Source organism: Mus caroli, unplaced genomic scaffold (genome assembly GCF_978045245.1).
Source record: "Mus caroli unplaced genomic scaffold, Mus_caroli_1 scaffold_18, whole genome shotgun sequence".
NCBI lineage: Eukaryota > Metazoa > Chordata > Mammalia > Rodentia > Muridae > Mus > Mus caroli.
In genome coordinates, this window is record NW_028227273.1 from 37,506,954 (window position 1) to 37,522,528 (window position 15,575).

Below are 15,575 nucleotides of genomic sequence, written 5' to 3' on the forward strand. Positions count from 1 at the left end.
CATCAATCACTGATTGACAAAATGCCTTATAGCAGGATCTTATAGAGTCATTTCCTCAGCTGAGGCTCCTTCCTCTCTGATGATTTTAGTTGTTGTCAGGTTGACACACAAAACCAGCCAGTACAGATGTAATTGCAGGCAAGCCTGTAAGGCATTTTCTTAATCCATGATTGACGGGGGGGGGGGGGGGGGGGGGGGGGCTAAGCCCATCATGGGTGGTGCCATCCTCAGATTTCTGGATGCAGCACCTTCCATGGCCTCTACATCAGCTGCAGCCTCCAGATTCACATGCTGTTTGATTTCCTGCCCTGGCTTCCTTCACTGATGAACTGTGATGTGAAATGTAAGCCAAGTAAACACTTTTCTTATCCAAGTTGCTTTTTGGCCATGGTGTTTCGTCACAGCAATAGAAACCCTAAAATAATAAATTACCATAAAAGTATCCATCCTGCTCTCGCAGGAAGTTTTAATCCCACAGTGAGCAGTTCGATTCCATGAGAAATAGGCTAGATGGGTAGAGTGTTGCCCCATCTTCTGCAATAATTTCTGAGCCAGAGTTGGGAGGTGGGGAGGACTGGGGGAAGCTGTCTTCCAAGCATGATTTTAGTTAAACATTCATGTCAGTTGTGGCTGCCTACATGAAACCTGCACGGTCAAGCCAGCCAACATTCTAGTCTTATCCCATCCTCAGCTAATGATCTACCGAGAGTCAATGGCTGCTAAGAGGAGAATCCTCTTGCTTCAGGGATATGCCCCAGAAGGTCACCTGCTCTCCAGTTGGATGACCCTATGCCCAAGTGCATCTAGGAAGTGCTTGTTCATTTCAGTGGGTTTTTTTAAAGTAGGACATGATGTTAGGGATGGTCACAGTGAAGAGAGGTCTGAGAGTAGAGTAGCATGCAGGTGCAGGTGATCAAAATTACTGCCTTTATGTATGAAATCCTCAAAGAATAAATTAAAATGTATTTAAGTAAATAAGCATGATATTATTTTAAGTTCATTCTTGAGACAATATTAAAATTATTGCTTTTATGTGTGTAAGACACATATATGTACATGTAATGTACATATATGTATGCAGGCTAGCTGTTTGCTGTGGTTTGGATGTGAAATGTAACCCACACAATCATGTGTTTAACCTATTGGTCACCAGATGGTGGTGTTGTCTGAGGAAGTTTAGAGATGAGGCCATGGGAGGGAACCTGAAAATACGTACGCCAGTCCAACTTCTTAGCTCTCTGCTTCACAGTCAACAAGCAGAAAACAGTGCCAGCCCACCATCTAACCATGACTCTTCCAAGGCTTCCACAACATGGCAGAACATACCATCTCAAACTGTGAGCCAAAATAGATCCCTCTTCTCATCCCTAAAACCGGAAATCCATAGCTCCCATCTTTAAATTTAAAATAATGGGGAAAAAAATCTTGCAAACATGCGAGAAAACCAGTGACATGGAAGATCACACAGTGAAACACGCTAGTGCCCAAAACAAAAGCAACAGGGGCCAGAAAAGGGAGGTGTAGCCCCGAGTCTATTTCTAGAAGGGGACTATCTTCGCTGACTCCCACAGCACAAACCAGTCATGGCTAAGAGTTTGAACAAGGCCAGAGCTGGAATGATTTTACACCGTGGCTCTACCCCTCATTAGCTAAGACTTGCTAACAGTATTTCTTTTTGCATCTGTGAGTACACATGTGCCTTTTGTGTGCATTGCATGTCTGTGTATGCGTTGCACTTGTGTTGTGTGTGCATGGCATTGTGCAATGTGTAGTGCAGGTGAACATGCACTTGTGTGTACTGGCATGTAGGAACCAGAGGATAACCTCAAACACCTTTCTCCAGTTCCATCTACCTTAATTGTTCAGAGACAGGCTTTCTCACTGATCTGGAATCCACCAATTGGGCTAGGCTAGCTGGCCATCAAGAACCAGGGAATCTTCCTTCTCTACTCTCCAGAGCCAGAGGTAGAAGTGTACCGCATACTTGGCTTTTTAACATAAATTCTGGGATCAAACCCAGATCTTTGTGCTTGCAGGACAAGCACTTTACACACTAAACTGTTGCCCAAGCACAGCAAGTTACCTCCTTTGTGCCCATGTTCTGCTTTGTGAGCTACGGCTGATAATGAAGGGCTACGCAATGGTAAGGAGACTGTTTCCATTGCTGTGTGGGCTTCCATCCCCCTTGCACCATCCCAGATGCACGCACCGGAGCCTCACAAGTTTACTCCATGCTAAATTCTAACTAGAACTGAGATGGCTCACAAACACAGACATGCCAAATGAACAGCTACAGGAAGATCTACACTGGTGAATAAACTTCCCTAAGTCAAGGAATTTTGTCAAAGGTTTCCCAAGGTAAGGTTTGCTGTGTGCAACAGACATTAGCCTATGGGCCGGACCCCTCCAAGGTTGGCCTTTCTCCCTGCAACCTATTTCCAGCCCACACCTCAGCCATCCATGCCTTGCCCCATTCAACCTCATACTCACCCCAAAAGAGGAGCAGCCAAAAGCCCCACATCGTACTGTGGCAGTCATTCAATGAAGAGAACCTTCCCTTTAAAAGCTTGCTTTGTGGGGAAGAAAAGGGGTGGAGTCAGGGTTGCTCAACAAAGCCAGACAGAGCCCAGCAGCTTTCTGCTGAGTTGCCACCATCAGAGGTGGACAGACTGGCAACCCCCTAATTTCTCCCTTAAATCTAGCTAGTGTACACATTTCTCCCTCTCCCTTCCCCTTACCCTTCCCCTCCCCCTCCCTCTTCCTTTCTCTTTCCCTTTCCCTTCCTCTCTCTGTCTCTGTGTGTCTCTCTTTGTGTCTCTCTCTGTCTCTCTGTCTTTCTCTCCATTTCCTTCCCTCTTTCTCCATCTCTTACCATCTACCCCATCTCTCTCCAACCCCAGTTTCCTCTCTACTATTCTTTTTTCAACATTACCATCCCCCTCCTACCTCTCATTCTCTTCTTTCATTGCACCAAACAAGTGAGATTGCATGTGCTGCCCACAGTGAGGTCAATCCACTCTTCAAGATCACAAAGCCTTTTCAGTAAAGTCATGCTGCATTTATCACCAGGATCCATGAGTTTGCTGCTAAGAAAATTGAATTCTGTCATCATGTCAACCTTGTAGAATACACACACACCACATACATCACACCAAAGAGACAGACAGACAGACAGACAGACAGACATAGAGAAAGAGACAGAGACAGAGAAAGAAGACAGAGAGAGAGACAGAGGGAGACAGAGAGAGGGTGGCAGAGAGAGACAGACAGACAGACAGAGGAAGACAGAGGGGGGAGGCAGAGAGAGAGAGAGAGAGGCAGAGATAGAAAGAGACAGACAGAGACAGAGAGACCACCACCATCATCATCATTATCACCACCACCACACACCACACCACATACACCACACCATACACACCACATGCATCATCAGCATACACTCACCACACCATACCACACACACCACACCCAAGGCTGTCCACTTTTCCCCTATCATTTAATATAGTACTCAAAGTTCTACCCAGAGCAATTAGGCAACAAAAGGAGGTCAAAGGGATACAAATTAGAAAGGAGGAAGTCAATATATCACTATTTGCAGATGATGTGGTAGAATACATAAATAACCCTAAAAAAAAATCTACCAGAGAACTCCTACAGCTGATAAACAACTTCAGCTTAGTGGCTAGATATAAAATTAACTCAAACAAATCAGTAGTTTTCCTCTACTCAAAGGATAAACGGGCTGAGTAAGGAATTAGAGAAATGACACCCTTCACAATAGTCACAAATAATATAAAATATCTTGGTGTGACTCTAACCAAGCAATTGAAAGATCTGTATGACAATAACTTCAAGTCTCTGAAGAAAGAAACAAAGACCTCAGAAGATGGAAAGATGACCATCTTACCAAAAGCAATCTACAAATTCAGTGCAATCCCTATCAAAATCCCAACTCAAATTCATTTGGAATAACAAAAAACCCAGGATAGCAAAAAAACAATCTCAACAATCAAAGAGCCTCTGGGGGAATCACCATCCCTGACCTCAAGCTGTACTACAGAGCAATATGATTTTAAAAAAAGAAGAAGAAAAAAAAAAAAAACACCTTCATGGTATTGGTACAGTGACAGGAACGTAGATCAATGGAATAAAGTTGAAGACCCAAAAGTGAACCTACACACCTATGGTCACTTGATCTTTGACAAAGAAGTCAAAGTCATCCAGTGAGGAAAAAAACAGCATTTTCAACAAATGTTGCTGGTTCAACTGGCAGTTAGGATGTAAAAAAATACAAACTGATCCATTCTTATCTCCTGTACAAAGCTCAAGTCCAAGTGGATCAAGGACCTCCACATAAAACCAGATACGCTGAGTCTAATAGAAAAGAAAGTGGGAAAGAACCTCGAACACATTGGCATAGGGGAAAATTTGTCCTGTACAGAACACCAATGGCTCAGGCTCTAAGATCAACAATTGACAAATGGGACCTCATAAAATTAAAAAGCTTCTGTAAGGCAAAGGAGACTGTCAATATGACAAAACAGCAACTCACAGATTGGGGAAAAAATCTTTACCAACCCAACATCTGATAGAGGACTAATATCCAAAATATACAAAGAACTCAAGAAGTTAGACTCCAGAGAACCAAATAACCCTATTAAAAATGGGATACAGACCTAAACAAAGAATTCTCAACTGAGGAATCTCAAATGGCTGAGAAGCACTTAAAGAAATGTTCAACATCCTTAGTCATCAGAAAAATTCAAATCACAACAACCCTGAGATTCCACCTCACACCAATCAGAGTGGCTAAGATCAAAAATTCAGGTGACAGCAGATGCGGGCAAGGATGTGGAGAAAGAGAAACACTCCTCCATTGCTGGTGGGATTGCAGGCTGGTACAACCACTCTGGAAATCAGCTTGGTGGCTCCTCAGAAAATTGGACACAGTACTGAGGACCCAGCTATACCACTCCTGGGCATATACCCAAAAGATGCTACAACATATAACAAGGATACATGCTCTACTATGTTCATAGCAGCCTTATTTGTAATAGCCAGAAGCTGGAAAGAACCCAGATGTCCTTAAACATAGGAATGGATACAGAAAATGTGGTACATTTACATAATGGAGTACTACTCAGCTATTAAAAATATTGACTCCATGAAATTTGCAGACAAATGGATGGATCTAGAAAATATCATCCTGAGTGAGGTAACCCAGTCACAAAAGAAATCGCATGTTATGTACTCACTGATAAGTGGATATTAGCCAAAAAAGAAAAAAGGTTCAGAATACCCATGATGCAACTCACAGACCATATGACTCCCAAGAAGAAAAGACCAAAATGTGGATGCTTCAGTCCTACTCAGAATGGGGAAGAAAATAATCATGGGAGGTAGAGGAAAAGAGAGAGCTGGGAGGGAGAAAGGAGGAGGTGGGACCCCAATAGAGGAGTTAGGAGAAAGGCTGAAGGAGCTGAAGGAGTTTGCAACCCTATAGGAAGAACAACAGTATTAACCAACCTCACACACACACACCCAGATTTCCCAGGGACTAAACCACCAACCAAAGAGTACACATGGATATGTAGCAGAGGATGGCCTTATCTGGCATCAATGGGAGGGGAGGCCCTTGGTGCTGTGGAGGCTCTCAATGCCCCAGCATAGGGAAATGTTAGGGCACTGAGCAAGGAGTGGGTGGGTAGGTAGAGGAGCATCCTCATAGAAGCAGAGAGTATGGGGGAGGGAATAGAGGGTTTGTGGAGAGGAAACTGGGATAGGGGATAGCATTTTAAATGTAAATAGATATAAACCAATAATTTTTTCTTCAAAGAAATCCACTGGATTTCATCAAAAAAGGCATGGAAGTAGAAGGGAGAGTTGGGAAGAGGAGTAGAGTGGCTGGAATGAGGAGGAGAAACATGTTAGCAACAAGGGCATGAATATGCTCAAACTACGTCATAACTAGTCTTGTTATCATGCCCAGTCAGTATCTTCTAAGAAACATGTTTCAATCTGATGTGATCACCATTGAAAGCTTCAAAAACATCACTGTGCTTAACTGGTATGGAGTTCTCACTGGTGACACCATCATGATTGGCAGCACTCACACCCTGTTGTAGAAGTGTCTTTGTTCAGTGCATGGTGTTTGACACAGAAACTCACAAGTGTCAAAGTGCAAAGAAGGTGTCAGTGATGTGCTCAGCCACAAAGGTGGTATCTATACTGCTATGGGAGTATTCACCAAGAAGACTGCTCAAACGTGGATTTAAGCCCATGGAAAGTCTTTATTAGACAGCCTGCAACCACACTGGGTGTTCAGGATCCCAGTGTATCCTCAAGCCTTTTTTATGTTGAGTCAATTTTCTTTAAGGGGCTCAGAGGCTGACCCCATTCCCAGAAGCACATGAGTATTCTCAAGAGCTAGACTTTGATTCTCCAGCACCGAGAGATGCAATAGACTTGACTTCCCAATGCTTACATGCCTGGAGCGTAGCCTGGTGTAAGAAATGCCCTGAGCACTGTCTGGCCAATTAAGACCTGTTACCAAGAAGTGTTATCAAATCCTGATGCATGGTAGGCCCACCCAAGGTATCCACAAGAGGTGACTCACCTTTCTGAACCTTACCTTTTCCCCATCTTTATTGATTATTTCTCTTATTTGACAATTTCTCTTCCCTGCTCTTATTTCCTTTCCATTCCTTATCCCACTCCATCCCTACTGTCTTTTTCCCAGACTCATGATTTTGGGGTTCTCTTTGTGACCATTTTGCTTGAGCAGGGCCCCTCTGGATTGAGACTATATTTTGGAGTCTGTTGGGGTCATCAGTGGATACACAAATGAAGTCAATAATTGCTCATTTCCCTGAATCTTTAGCAAATCGTTTAGCAGTGAGGGGTAAGAACCTGCGCTCCTCCTCCATCTGTCCTGCACTCTGCAGACATATTACGTGCATTCACAACTGTTGTGGGATCATGCTTGAAGTGGCTGTTTCTTCCCCTGAAGGTGGCATTTCACAGTCTTTCTCCCTATTGTCCAGCTCTCACATTCTCCTTTCCTCTCTTAACAGTGTTCCTTGAGCCTTAGAAGGGATGGTATGAATGTCTTATGCAGATCTGATTAATCATTTGTCACTTTCAGCACCCTGTGCAGCCATGAGTCTCTACATCTATCACAATTCATGAAAGACTTCTCATTCTCAGGTCAAAGCCCAGAGTGGCATTTTTCCATAGATGTAAACAGAAATACTTAGGAAGACAGCTTGACACTGTGTCAAGAGAACCAAGCAACAGTATTCAGTCCCCTCAATGACCAATGACTTCTCCAGCCTCAGGGTTTTGATGAGCTTACAGTACCAGGCATGTATTGTGGAATGGACCTCAGATCCAACCAGAGAGAAGTTGATTACCTCATAACATCAGAGCCACTATTGTGCTGGTAAAGTCAGTCTTGTGGGCAGAATTCATAGCTGAGTGGGCTATGTCTTTTGTCACCCAGCAGCCAACATAGCACCTTTCAGGACTATGAAATCTAGCTAGCCCTGAGCCCCATGTTTTTACATCATTACATAAACCTCTCCTGGGGAGTCATGAACTAACCTCTACTCATCCAAGACAGAGCACCAGTGACACACCAAAGTGACAATTCCACTCAAATCCAACTTGGTGATGCAGTGATGTTATTGGACTTAGTTGCAAAAGAATGAGTGAAGGCAAGTTTCATGGGGCATAGATGACCACAAAGCAACCTCACCAACATAAACATCTCACCCTTCAATGGATGACAGCTTCCCCATAATGACAAAATTAACCTCTGTATGCTCTGGCACCTTCAAGACCACATGCAGCTGGGGCACAGCTGTCAAAGCGGCACAGGAGAGAGAGGCTAAGACCTGAGGTGTGATGACTCAGAGTCAGGCTTACCCTCCATCCCTCCTAGACATCTCCACAGTTCTCCATAGCATCCTCCCAGGTGGGACAGTCTCATGAGTGCTTTCACCACAGCATCAGCAGTGATCGTCCCTAGCCACACAAAAACACACTAGAGCTGAAGGTCCTCTGTGGTGATAATAATGTACAAACTTAAATGCCTTGTTAATATATGTATCTACTATGCATAATAATGGACTTGATGATGACATTTTCATACACATCTTAATTACTCTGATCATATTCACCCCCATTCTATGAGAGAATGTCAGTAGGGCCCATTTCCATAGTCTTTCATGGAATGGAGTCATGGTTGTCTCTAATGGAGATGAAAATGGCTGGTATGCTCAGACAGTCTCACTATGTAGCCTGGCTGTCCTGGAACTTACTAAGTAGACCAGGCCAGCCTCAAACTCACAGAGATTCCTCCTGTCTCTGCCTCCTGAGTGCTAGGATCCCAGCTTCTTCAGCATCCTTATAGCAAGATGAGAGATGGAGACAGGAAAACCTGCTGGAAGCTCCTGGGCCAGCTGGCCTGGAGTGTGGAGCAGCATAAATGAGACAGACCTGAATGAATAATGTGGAACGTGAAGACCCAGACCTGAGGCTGCTTTCTGACCTCCATACTTGAATGCAGCACACACTTGCACACGCACATGCTCATGAACACACAAAGATGTGCACACTCATTCACACATAAACGTTTGCACACACTCACACACACACACATACCAACACACAAACAGGAATACATGCACACATATAAATGCACATACATACACACATTCACATGTATTACCCCATGTATACACATGCATTCATACTTAGGCAAACACTTATGCACACACACACACACTAGACATGGAAGGAATCCTGGAACTGGAAGAATGTGAAAAGTCCCTGTTCAGAATCCAGTTTTCCTTAAAGTTTGTAGCATCTATGTGAATCTTGTTTTGGCTAGCACCGTTTCTGCTGAGTTTAATGGACAGAATGCTTGCCTGTGAGGGACGGCCTTGATTAGATTAGCCTGAGGACATGCTTGTGAGGGGCTGTCTATATTAGGCTCAGTGAGGTGGGAAGACCCACCCCCAGATGTGGGTGCTCCATTCTCTAGGCTGGAATCCTGGGTTGGAGATTTCCCAGGTCTCCTCTTAGACATTGGCTCCTTTGGACAGCCATTATCTCCACTCCCACCTGGGTCACACTTATAACTACAGTCTGTGTCCCCTGGATCTTTTTGCTTGTATTCCATAGTGAGGAGGACAAATCATTGCCTACCCTCAAGTGCCAAAAGCGTCAACATCACTCATAGACAATGACCAGGGTCAGTGCTGCTCACTGAATACCTTCCATGCATTAGCCATTCACTGAAGCCTTACTAGATCCTCATCATATCGCTGTGAGAACATACTTTGATAAGAGCTAGAGATAGTTCAGCAGGTGAAGCTATTTGCCACTGAGCTTGACAACCTGAGATCCATCCAACCCACATAGTGGAAGGAAGCAGAGACCGTACTCTGGCAGCTTTTCCTCTGACAGTCACACGTATGCCACAGTACACAAGGGTCCTCTGCCCCTGTAAAAGATACAGTTAAAAATATGTCAACAAAGCTGTTTAGAGAAGGGTTTATTTGGGCTCCCGGTTTGAGGGTACAGTCCATGGTGATGGGGATGTAAAGGAAGCAGCACCTGCAGTTACCAGGAAGACAGCAATGAGTGCCGGCGGTGCTCAGCTTGCTGTCTCCTTTCTACCAGTCGAGGGTCCTCAGGCCACCCAAATTCAGCATGGTTCTTGCCACCTCAATTAACCTAATTAAGATAATCAGCCACAGGCACAGCCAAAGGCTACCCGAACCTAGGTCACCCCTCACAGGTGTGCAAGGAGACATGTTTCCCAGGAGAGTCTAGATCCTATCAATCAATACAAGCCAGCTCATGTCCTTAAAGGTACAGTTGAATATTGGCCCCTGTTTTCCAGACAAGAAACTGGCACTCAGCCAAGGATGGTGAGCATCTTACCATACGTATAAATGGCTAGGGTCACAGGCACAGGGCACAAAGCACAAGCCACCGCATCAGAACAGGCAATCAGGGCTTCACGGCAGCCGTCTTCTCCCACTGAGGCACCTCCCAGCCCCCTTCCATGTTTCTCCCAAACAAACAGATAACTATGCCATGAAGACAGCTCACACTTAAGATGGCAGCCTCTCTTAGCTAGAGTGGCCATAGGGCGCAGCAGCTCTCTTGAGTTTGTTCCTTCCGTTTCACTGAAATTGTCACCAGAGCATCTCTTCAGTGAGGTGCTGGTGACTCTGTAGCCTAGCTGCCTTGGAACTCACTATGTAGACCAGCCTGGCCTGAAACTCACGAGATATACCTGCCTCACCACCTCCACCCCATACCCCCAAGTGCTGGGATTAGAGGCATGGCCACCATGCCCAGTTCCCTTGGGACTTTATAAGATATGTCTGATCACTCAATGCTGAATACAGTCACAGAAACCCAAATAGCCACAAAGAGGATTTCTCCCAGACTAGCACCAGTGCTGTGAGAATCACAACCAAGCCCTACAGGGACACAGCCAACTCACGGCCACTGCTAAGCATTTGTATGTTCATCTCTACTTCTCTCCTTAAAGTAAGTTTGCTTTATCCATGAGAATTATATTCATACAATGAAATATGATCATATTCACCCCTATTTTCCTTCTCCCACAGCCCCCAAACTCACCCTCATCCAACTATGTCTTTTTTTATAAGCCACTAAGTCTAGTTAGTGCTGCCTTATGTGCATGGACACAAGGCACACACAGAAGCATGGCCACCCAACCACTGGCCACCCCCTCAACTGGTTGTTTCTCCTTCCCCAGCACCCAGCACTCCCAGTCACCTCTCAGTAAGGAACAGGGCCTAAAGAGTAGGACTTTATCTCTGCTAGAAGTTTGGCTGGCTTGACTTTAGACAGGTGTCATGTGGGTAGCCATAACTCCTGTGAGTCTCAGGGTCCTGCTCTCTCTGCATCCCCAGAGCTGGCATGGAACACATGTATCACCGTGCATAACTGTTCTATATGCCTGGGGTTTCTCTCATATCCTCGTGCTTGCCAGACAGATTTCACTGACTAAGCCATCAGCTCTATAATGACATCTTCATTTAAATACATCATGCAACTGGAGCCATGGGTCCCTCCTCTTTGGTTGGTGGTTTAGTGCCTGGGAGCCCAGGAGGGACTGGTTGGCTGATATTGTTGTTCCTCCTATAGGGCTGCAAACCCCTTCAGTAACTTCAGACCTTACCTTTCTCTAACTCCTCCATTGGGGACCCCATGCTCAGTCCAATGATTGGCTGCGAGCATCCACCTCTGTATTTGTCAGGCTCTGGCAGAGCCTCTCAGGGGATAGCTTTATCTGGCTCCTGTCAGCAAGCACTTCTTGGCATCCACAATGGTCTCATAAAAGCAGGGAGAGGAAGGAAGGTAAAGGGGGCTTTTGGAGGGGAAACCAGGAAAGGGGATAAACTTGAAATGTAAATAAGAAAATATCTAATAAAAATAAAAAATAAGAATAAATAAAAAATACATCGTGTACTTTGATCACGTGTTGAATATTCTCTGACACTTCTTTATTCAAGCAATGGGGCTTCATCCCTCCCTTCTTGAGTATGAGCTGAACTTAGTGACTTGATCCTGATATGCAGGATAAAAAGAGTGTGCCAGTGTATGTCCACTGAGACTTGGCCATGGTGGCATGGGCCTCCTTCCTCATCACTGTGCCTTGGTACAATTGCTCACTAACATTGTGAGAATGTTTGAGGGATGTTATGAAGAAGTTCATGTGTCTTGGCCCATTTGGTATTGCTAATAACAAAATCTCCAAGACTGAGCACACTGCAAAGGTAAAGGCCTTGCCTAGCTTATGGTACTGAAGATCCTAGCCTGTGCTCAGCTTGTGTGGGGACCTTTTGACAGATGGCATCCATCGTAGAGACACATACAAAAGAGATCACATAATGAGACAAGAAGCGAGACACTGAGAAGGGGACACCCCACCCTCACAGGAACCAACCCAGCCCCATGAGGGCCACATTTGCACCACCCAGCTGGCACCTACCGTGACCAAACTGCCTCCCTCAAAGCAGAGTTTTTGAACACTTCTGAAAAGATGTAAGCAAACGTCTGTGTATCCTCGGTTTCTCTTACGTTCTTTTTAATTACTTATAATTTAAAAAAAAAACACACTTTATTGTGAAGAACTTGTGATTGAAAGAGTCACAAATGCAGCAGATGCTGGCGAGGATGTGGAGAAAGAGGAACACTCCTCCATTGTTGGTGGGATTGCAAGCTTGTACAACCACTCTGGAAATCAGTCTGGCGGTTCCTCAGAAAATTGGACATAGTACTACCGGAGGATCCAGCAATACCTCTCCTGGGCATATATCCAGAAGATGTCCCAACCGGTAAAAAGGACACATGCTCCACTATGTTCATAGCAGCCCTATTTATAATAGCCAGAAGCTGGAAAGAACCCAGATGTCCCTCAACAGAGGAATGGATACAGAAATTATGGTACATTTACACAATGGAGTACTACTCAGCTATTAAAAAGAATGAATTTATGAAATTCCTAGCCAAATGGATGGACCTGGAGGGCATCATCTTGAGTGAAGTAACACAATCACAAAAGAACTCACACAATATGTATTCATTGATAAGTGGATATTAGCCCAAAACTTAGGATACCCAAGATATAAGATACAATTTGCTAAAAGCATGAAACTCAAGAAGAATGAAGACCAAAGTGTGGACACTGTGCACCTTCTTAGAATTGGGAACAAAACACCCAGGGAAGGAGCTACAGAGACAAAGTTCGTAGCTGTGATGAAAGGATGGACCATTTAGAGACTGCTGTATCCAGGGATCCGTCCCATAATCAGCTTCTAAACGCTGACACCATTGCATACACTAGCAAGATCTTGCTGAAAGGACCCAAATATAGCTGTCTCTTGTGAGACGATGCCGGGGCCTAGCAAACACAGGAGTGGATGTTCACAGGCAGCTATTGGATGTATCACAGGGCTCCCAATGGAGAAGCTAGAGAAAGTACCCAAGGAGCTAAAGGGATCTGCAACCCTATTGTTGGAACAACATGATGTACTAACCGGAACCCTGGAGCTCTTGTCTCTAGCTGCATATGTATCGAAAGATGGCCTAGTCGGCCATCAATGGAAAGAGAGGCCCATTGGACTTGCAAACTTTATATGCCCCAATATAGGGGAATGCCAGGGCCAAAAGAATGGGAATGGGTGGGTAGGGAAGTGGGGGGCGCTATGGGGGACTTTTGGGATAGTATTGGAAATGTAATTGAGGAAATTATTTAATAAAAATATTAAAAAAAAAAAAAAAAAAGAAAGAGTCACAAATGAGATGAGGCGGACCTAAGGCTGCAGCAGCTGAGGAGGCGGGCACCTGTCTTTGGATTTCAGGCTCTCATTGTCATGCGTTTCTCAACCACACAAACAGATACAGGACAGAGTTAGAACTGAAACCGTCAGCTTCCTATCCCCACTCATGACTTATGGGTCCTGCACAAAATACTACCTGACTTGATGTCTTTTCTACACATTGAACCGACTTCTCATCCAGAGGTGAATGGATAGTGAAAATCAGGTGCACATAGAAAAGGGGGTAAAACTCTTCATCTCTAAAAACTGAAATCACAAAATTAGCAAGAAAATGCATGGACTTGCAGTCTGTAAGATTAAGCAAGACCACGCAATCTAGTACTTTTCAGTAATTGTATTATTGATTGATTTCTTCTAGTCTCATGCAGTCAAATGAGATAAAAAATATATATATATTTTTTAAAATAGGACATGAAATTAGGATTGAGATGAGTTTGGGTTGCCTGGGGAGGGTTAGAGGGGAGTGGCTACATGTATAAAATTTTCAAAAACATAAATTAAAAATACTATTTACATTTTCAAAAGGAAAGGATTTGTTATGAGATGGACACAATGATAAACCTTTGAGGTCCTAGCACTCAAGATGGAGGACTAAGGCTGGAGGTCTGAGAGTTGGAGGCCAGCCTGGACTTCATAGTGAGACCTCGTCTTAGGAGAGATCAATCCGGTGCTGGTGTTATGGCTAAGAGTACTTAGTACTCCATCCGAGGGCCTGTATTCTACTCAAGCACCCAGTCCAGCTGTTCACAACTACCTTAACTCCATCTCCCAGGGTCTGGCCTTTGGGACAATACGAATGGGTTCCGTGAGGACACCACAAACTCAAGCCAGTATTTTTATGTCACTGGTACCACACAAACTGTGCATTGGCCAGGATAAAGTTCAAATGTGTAAAAAGTAACAAGTTTAGGGGATAAACCAAGAACATTTGAGTTACATCTGGCAGAGAGACCAGGTTTGAAGCTTGTACACTCAAACCCAGGTTCCTGAGGGCAAACGGTGGAAGGAGATAGTCGCCAAGTGTCATGTGACTGCTGTGTGAGCTGACTCACACTTGGGTTGCAAGAGCACAGTATGATGATCTGGAAGTCACGCCCTGGGTCCTGGAGTCTAAAATCAGGGTTCTGCTGGCATCTGTGCCCTTTAGATGCTGAAGGAAAGAGTCTTTTGGCTTCCGTCCTCCTTGGTTTGAGGTTTTTCATTTGTCTCCAGAAAGAGTGGGGGTGAGGAGGCTCAGTGAAAAGGCATTTGCAGCCAAGCCTGACCTCCAGAGTTCGATCCCCAGGCCCCACATTGTAGAGAGAACTATCTCAGAAATGGCAGGGTAGTTCTATCTATCTATCATCTCTCCCTCTCTCTACTCAGCCTGTTCCCTCCTTTCTCTTCCTCTCTCTTACCCCCACCCCTCTCTCTCTCATCTCCCCTCTTTCTTTTCTCTCTCTCTTCTCCCTCCTTTCTCTCCCCTCCTCTTTCTCTCCTTATCATACAAGAACCCTGCGGTAACATCGAAACATCTAACAGTCTCTTCTCAAAGTCCTTAAACAAGCCCCATCTGCAAGGCCCCTTTTCCATGTAAGAGAAGATGCTCAGGCCTTGTCTAGAACACAGGAATGTGGAGATTCAGGAGTCATCTCTTGCTCTACCCCCGTGAGGTCTTGATGAGGAGGGATCACTGAAGCCAGAAAACCTTACACACCCTCTAACCTAAAAGATGACTGGGGCTGTCCAACGTGGACTAAAGAGGTACTGGAGGGACGAAAAGGGGGAAGTGGGTAATTCTAACCAAGCTGCTTACACAAGCCAAAGCCCGTTATAACTTTCCCAGCAATGGAGAAAGCACGAGACATTTTCCATTAGAGAAGTCGACTGCAATAAACAGAGCCCCTGAGCTGTCCCTCTGAGTGGGGAGAACCTGGAGGACCCCAGGGAAGAGCTCCAGGGAAGCCCCATTGAAATTGACCATGTCCCTCTAGTGCTCTAAGACCTTCCTTGACTCTCCATTGCCCTTGGGAGGACATTTGAGCCCAGTAGAGCCTAAGACCCTGCATAGGCATAGTCTAGTCTAGTGTCTTATGCGGGATTTCCGTTGCTGTGATTAACACCATAACCAGAAGCCTCACAGGAAGATGCTTTAGTGCATCCTACAACCCCTAGATCCCACTCCATCACTGAGGAAAGTCAGAG

The 15,575-nt window shown here is 44.9% G+C and overlaps 1 protein-coding gene across 1 annotated transcript in view; it reads right to left on the minus strand.

Annotated features, from left to right (window-relative positions):
* Adgre1 (adhesion G protein-coupled receptor E1) overlaps positions 1 to 2,633 on the minus strand; it is a 117,600-nt gene extending 114,967 nt beyond the window's left edge. The window contains exon 1 of the mRNA XM_021186488.3: positions 2,491 to 2,633. Within this exon, the coding sequence (XP_021042147.3) occupies positions 2,491 to 2,521 (31 nt within the window). The 5' untranslated portion in view covers positions 2,522 to 2,633. The remainder of the gene's footprint in view (positions 1 to 2,490) is intronic.
* Positions 2,634 to 15,575: the final 12,942 nt, after the last annotated feature.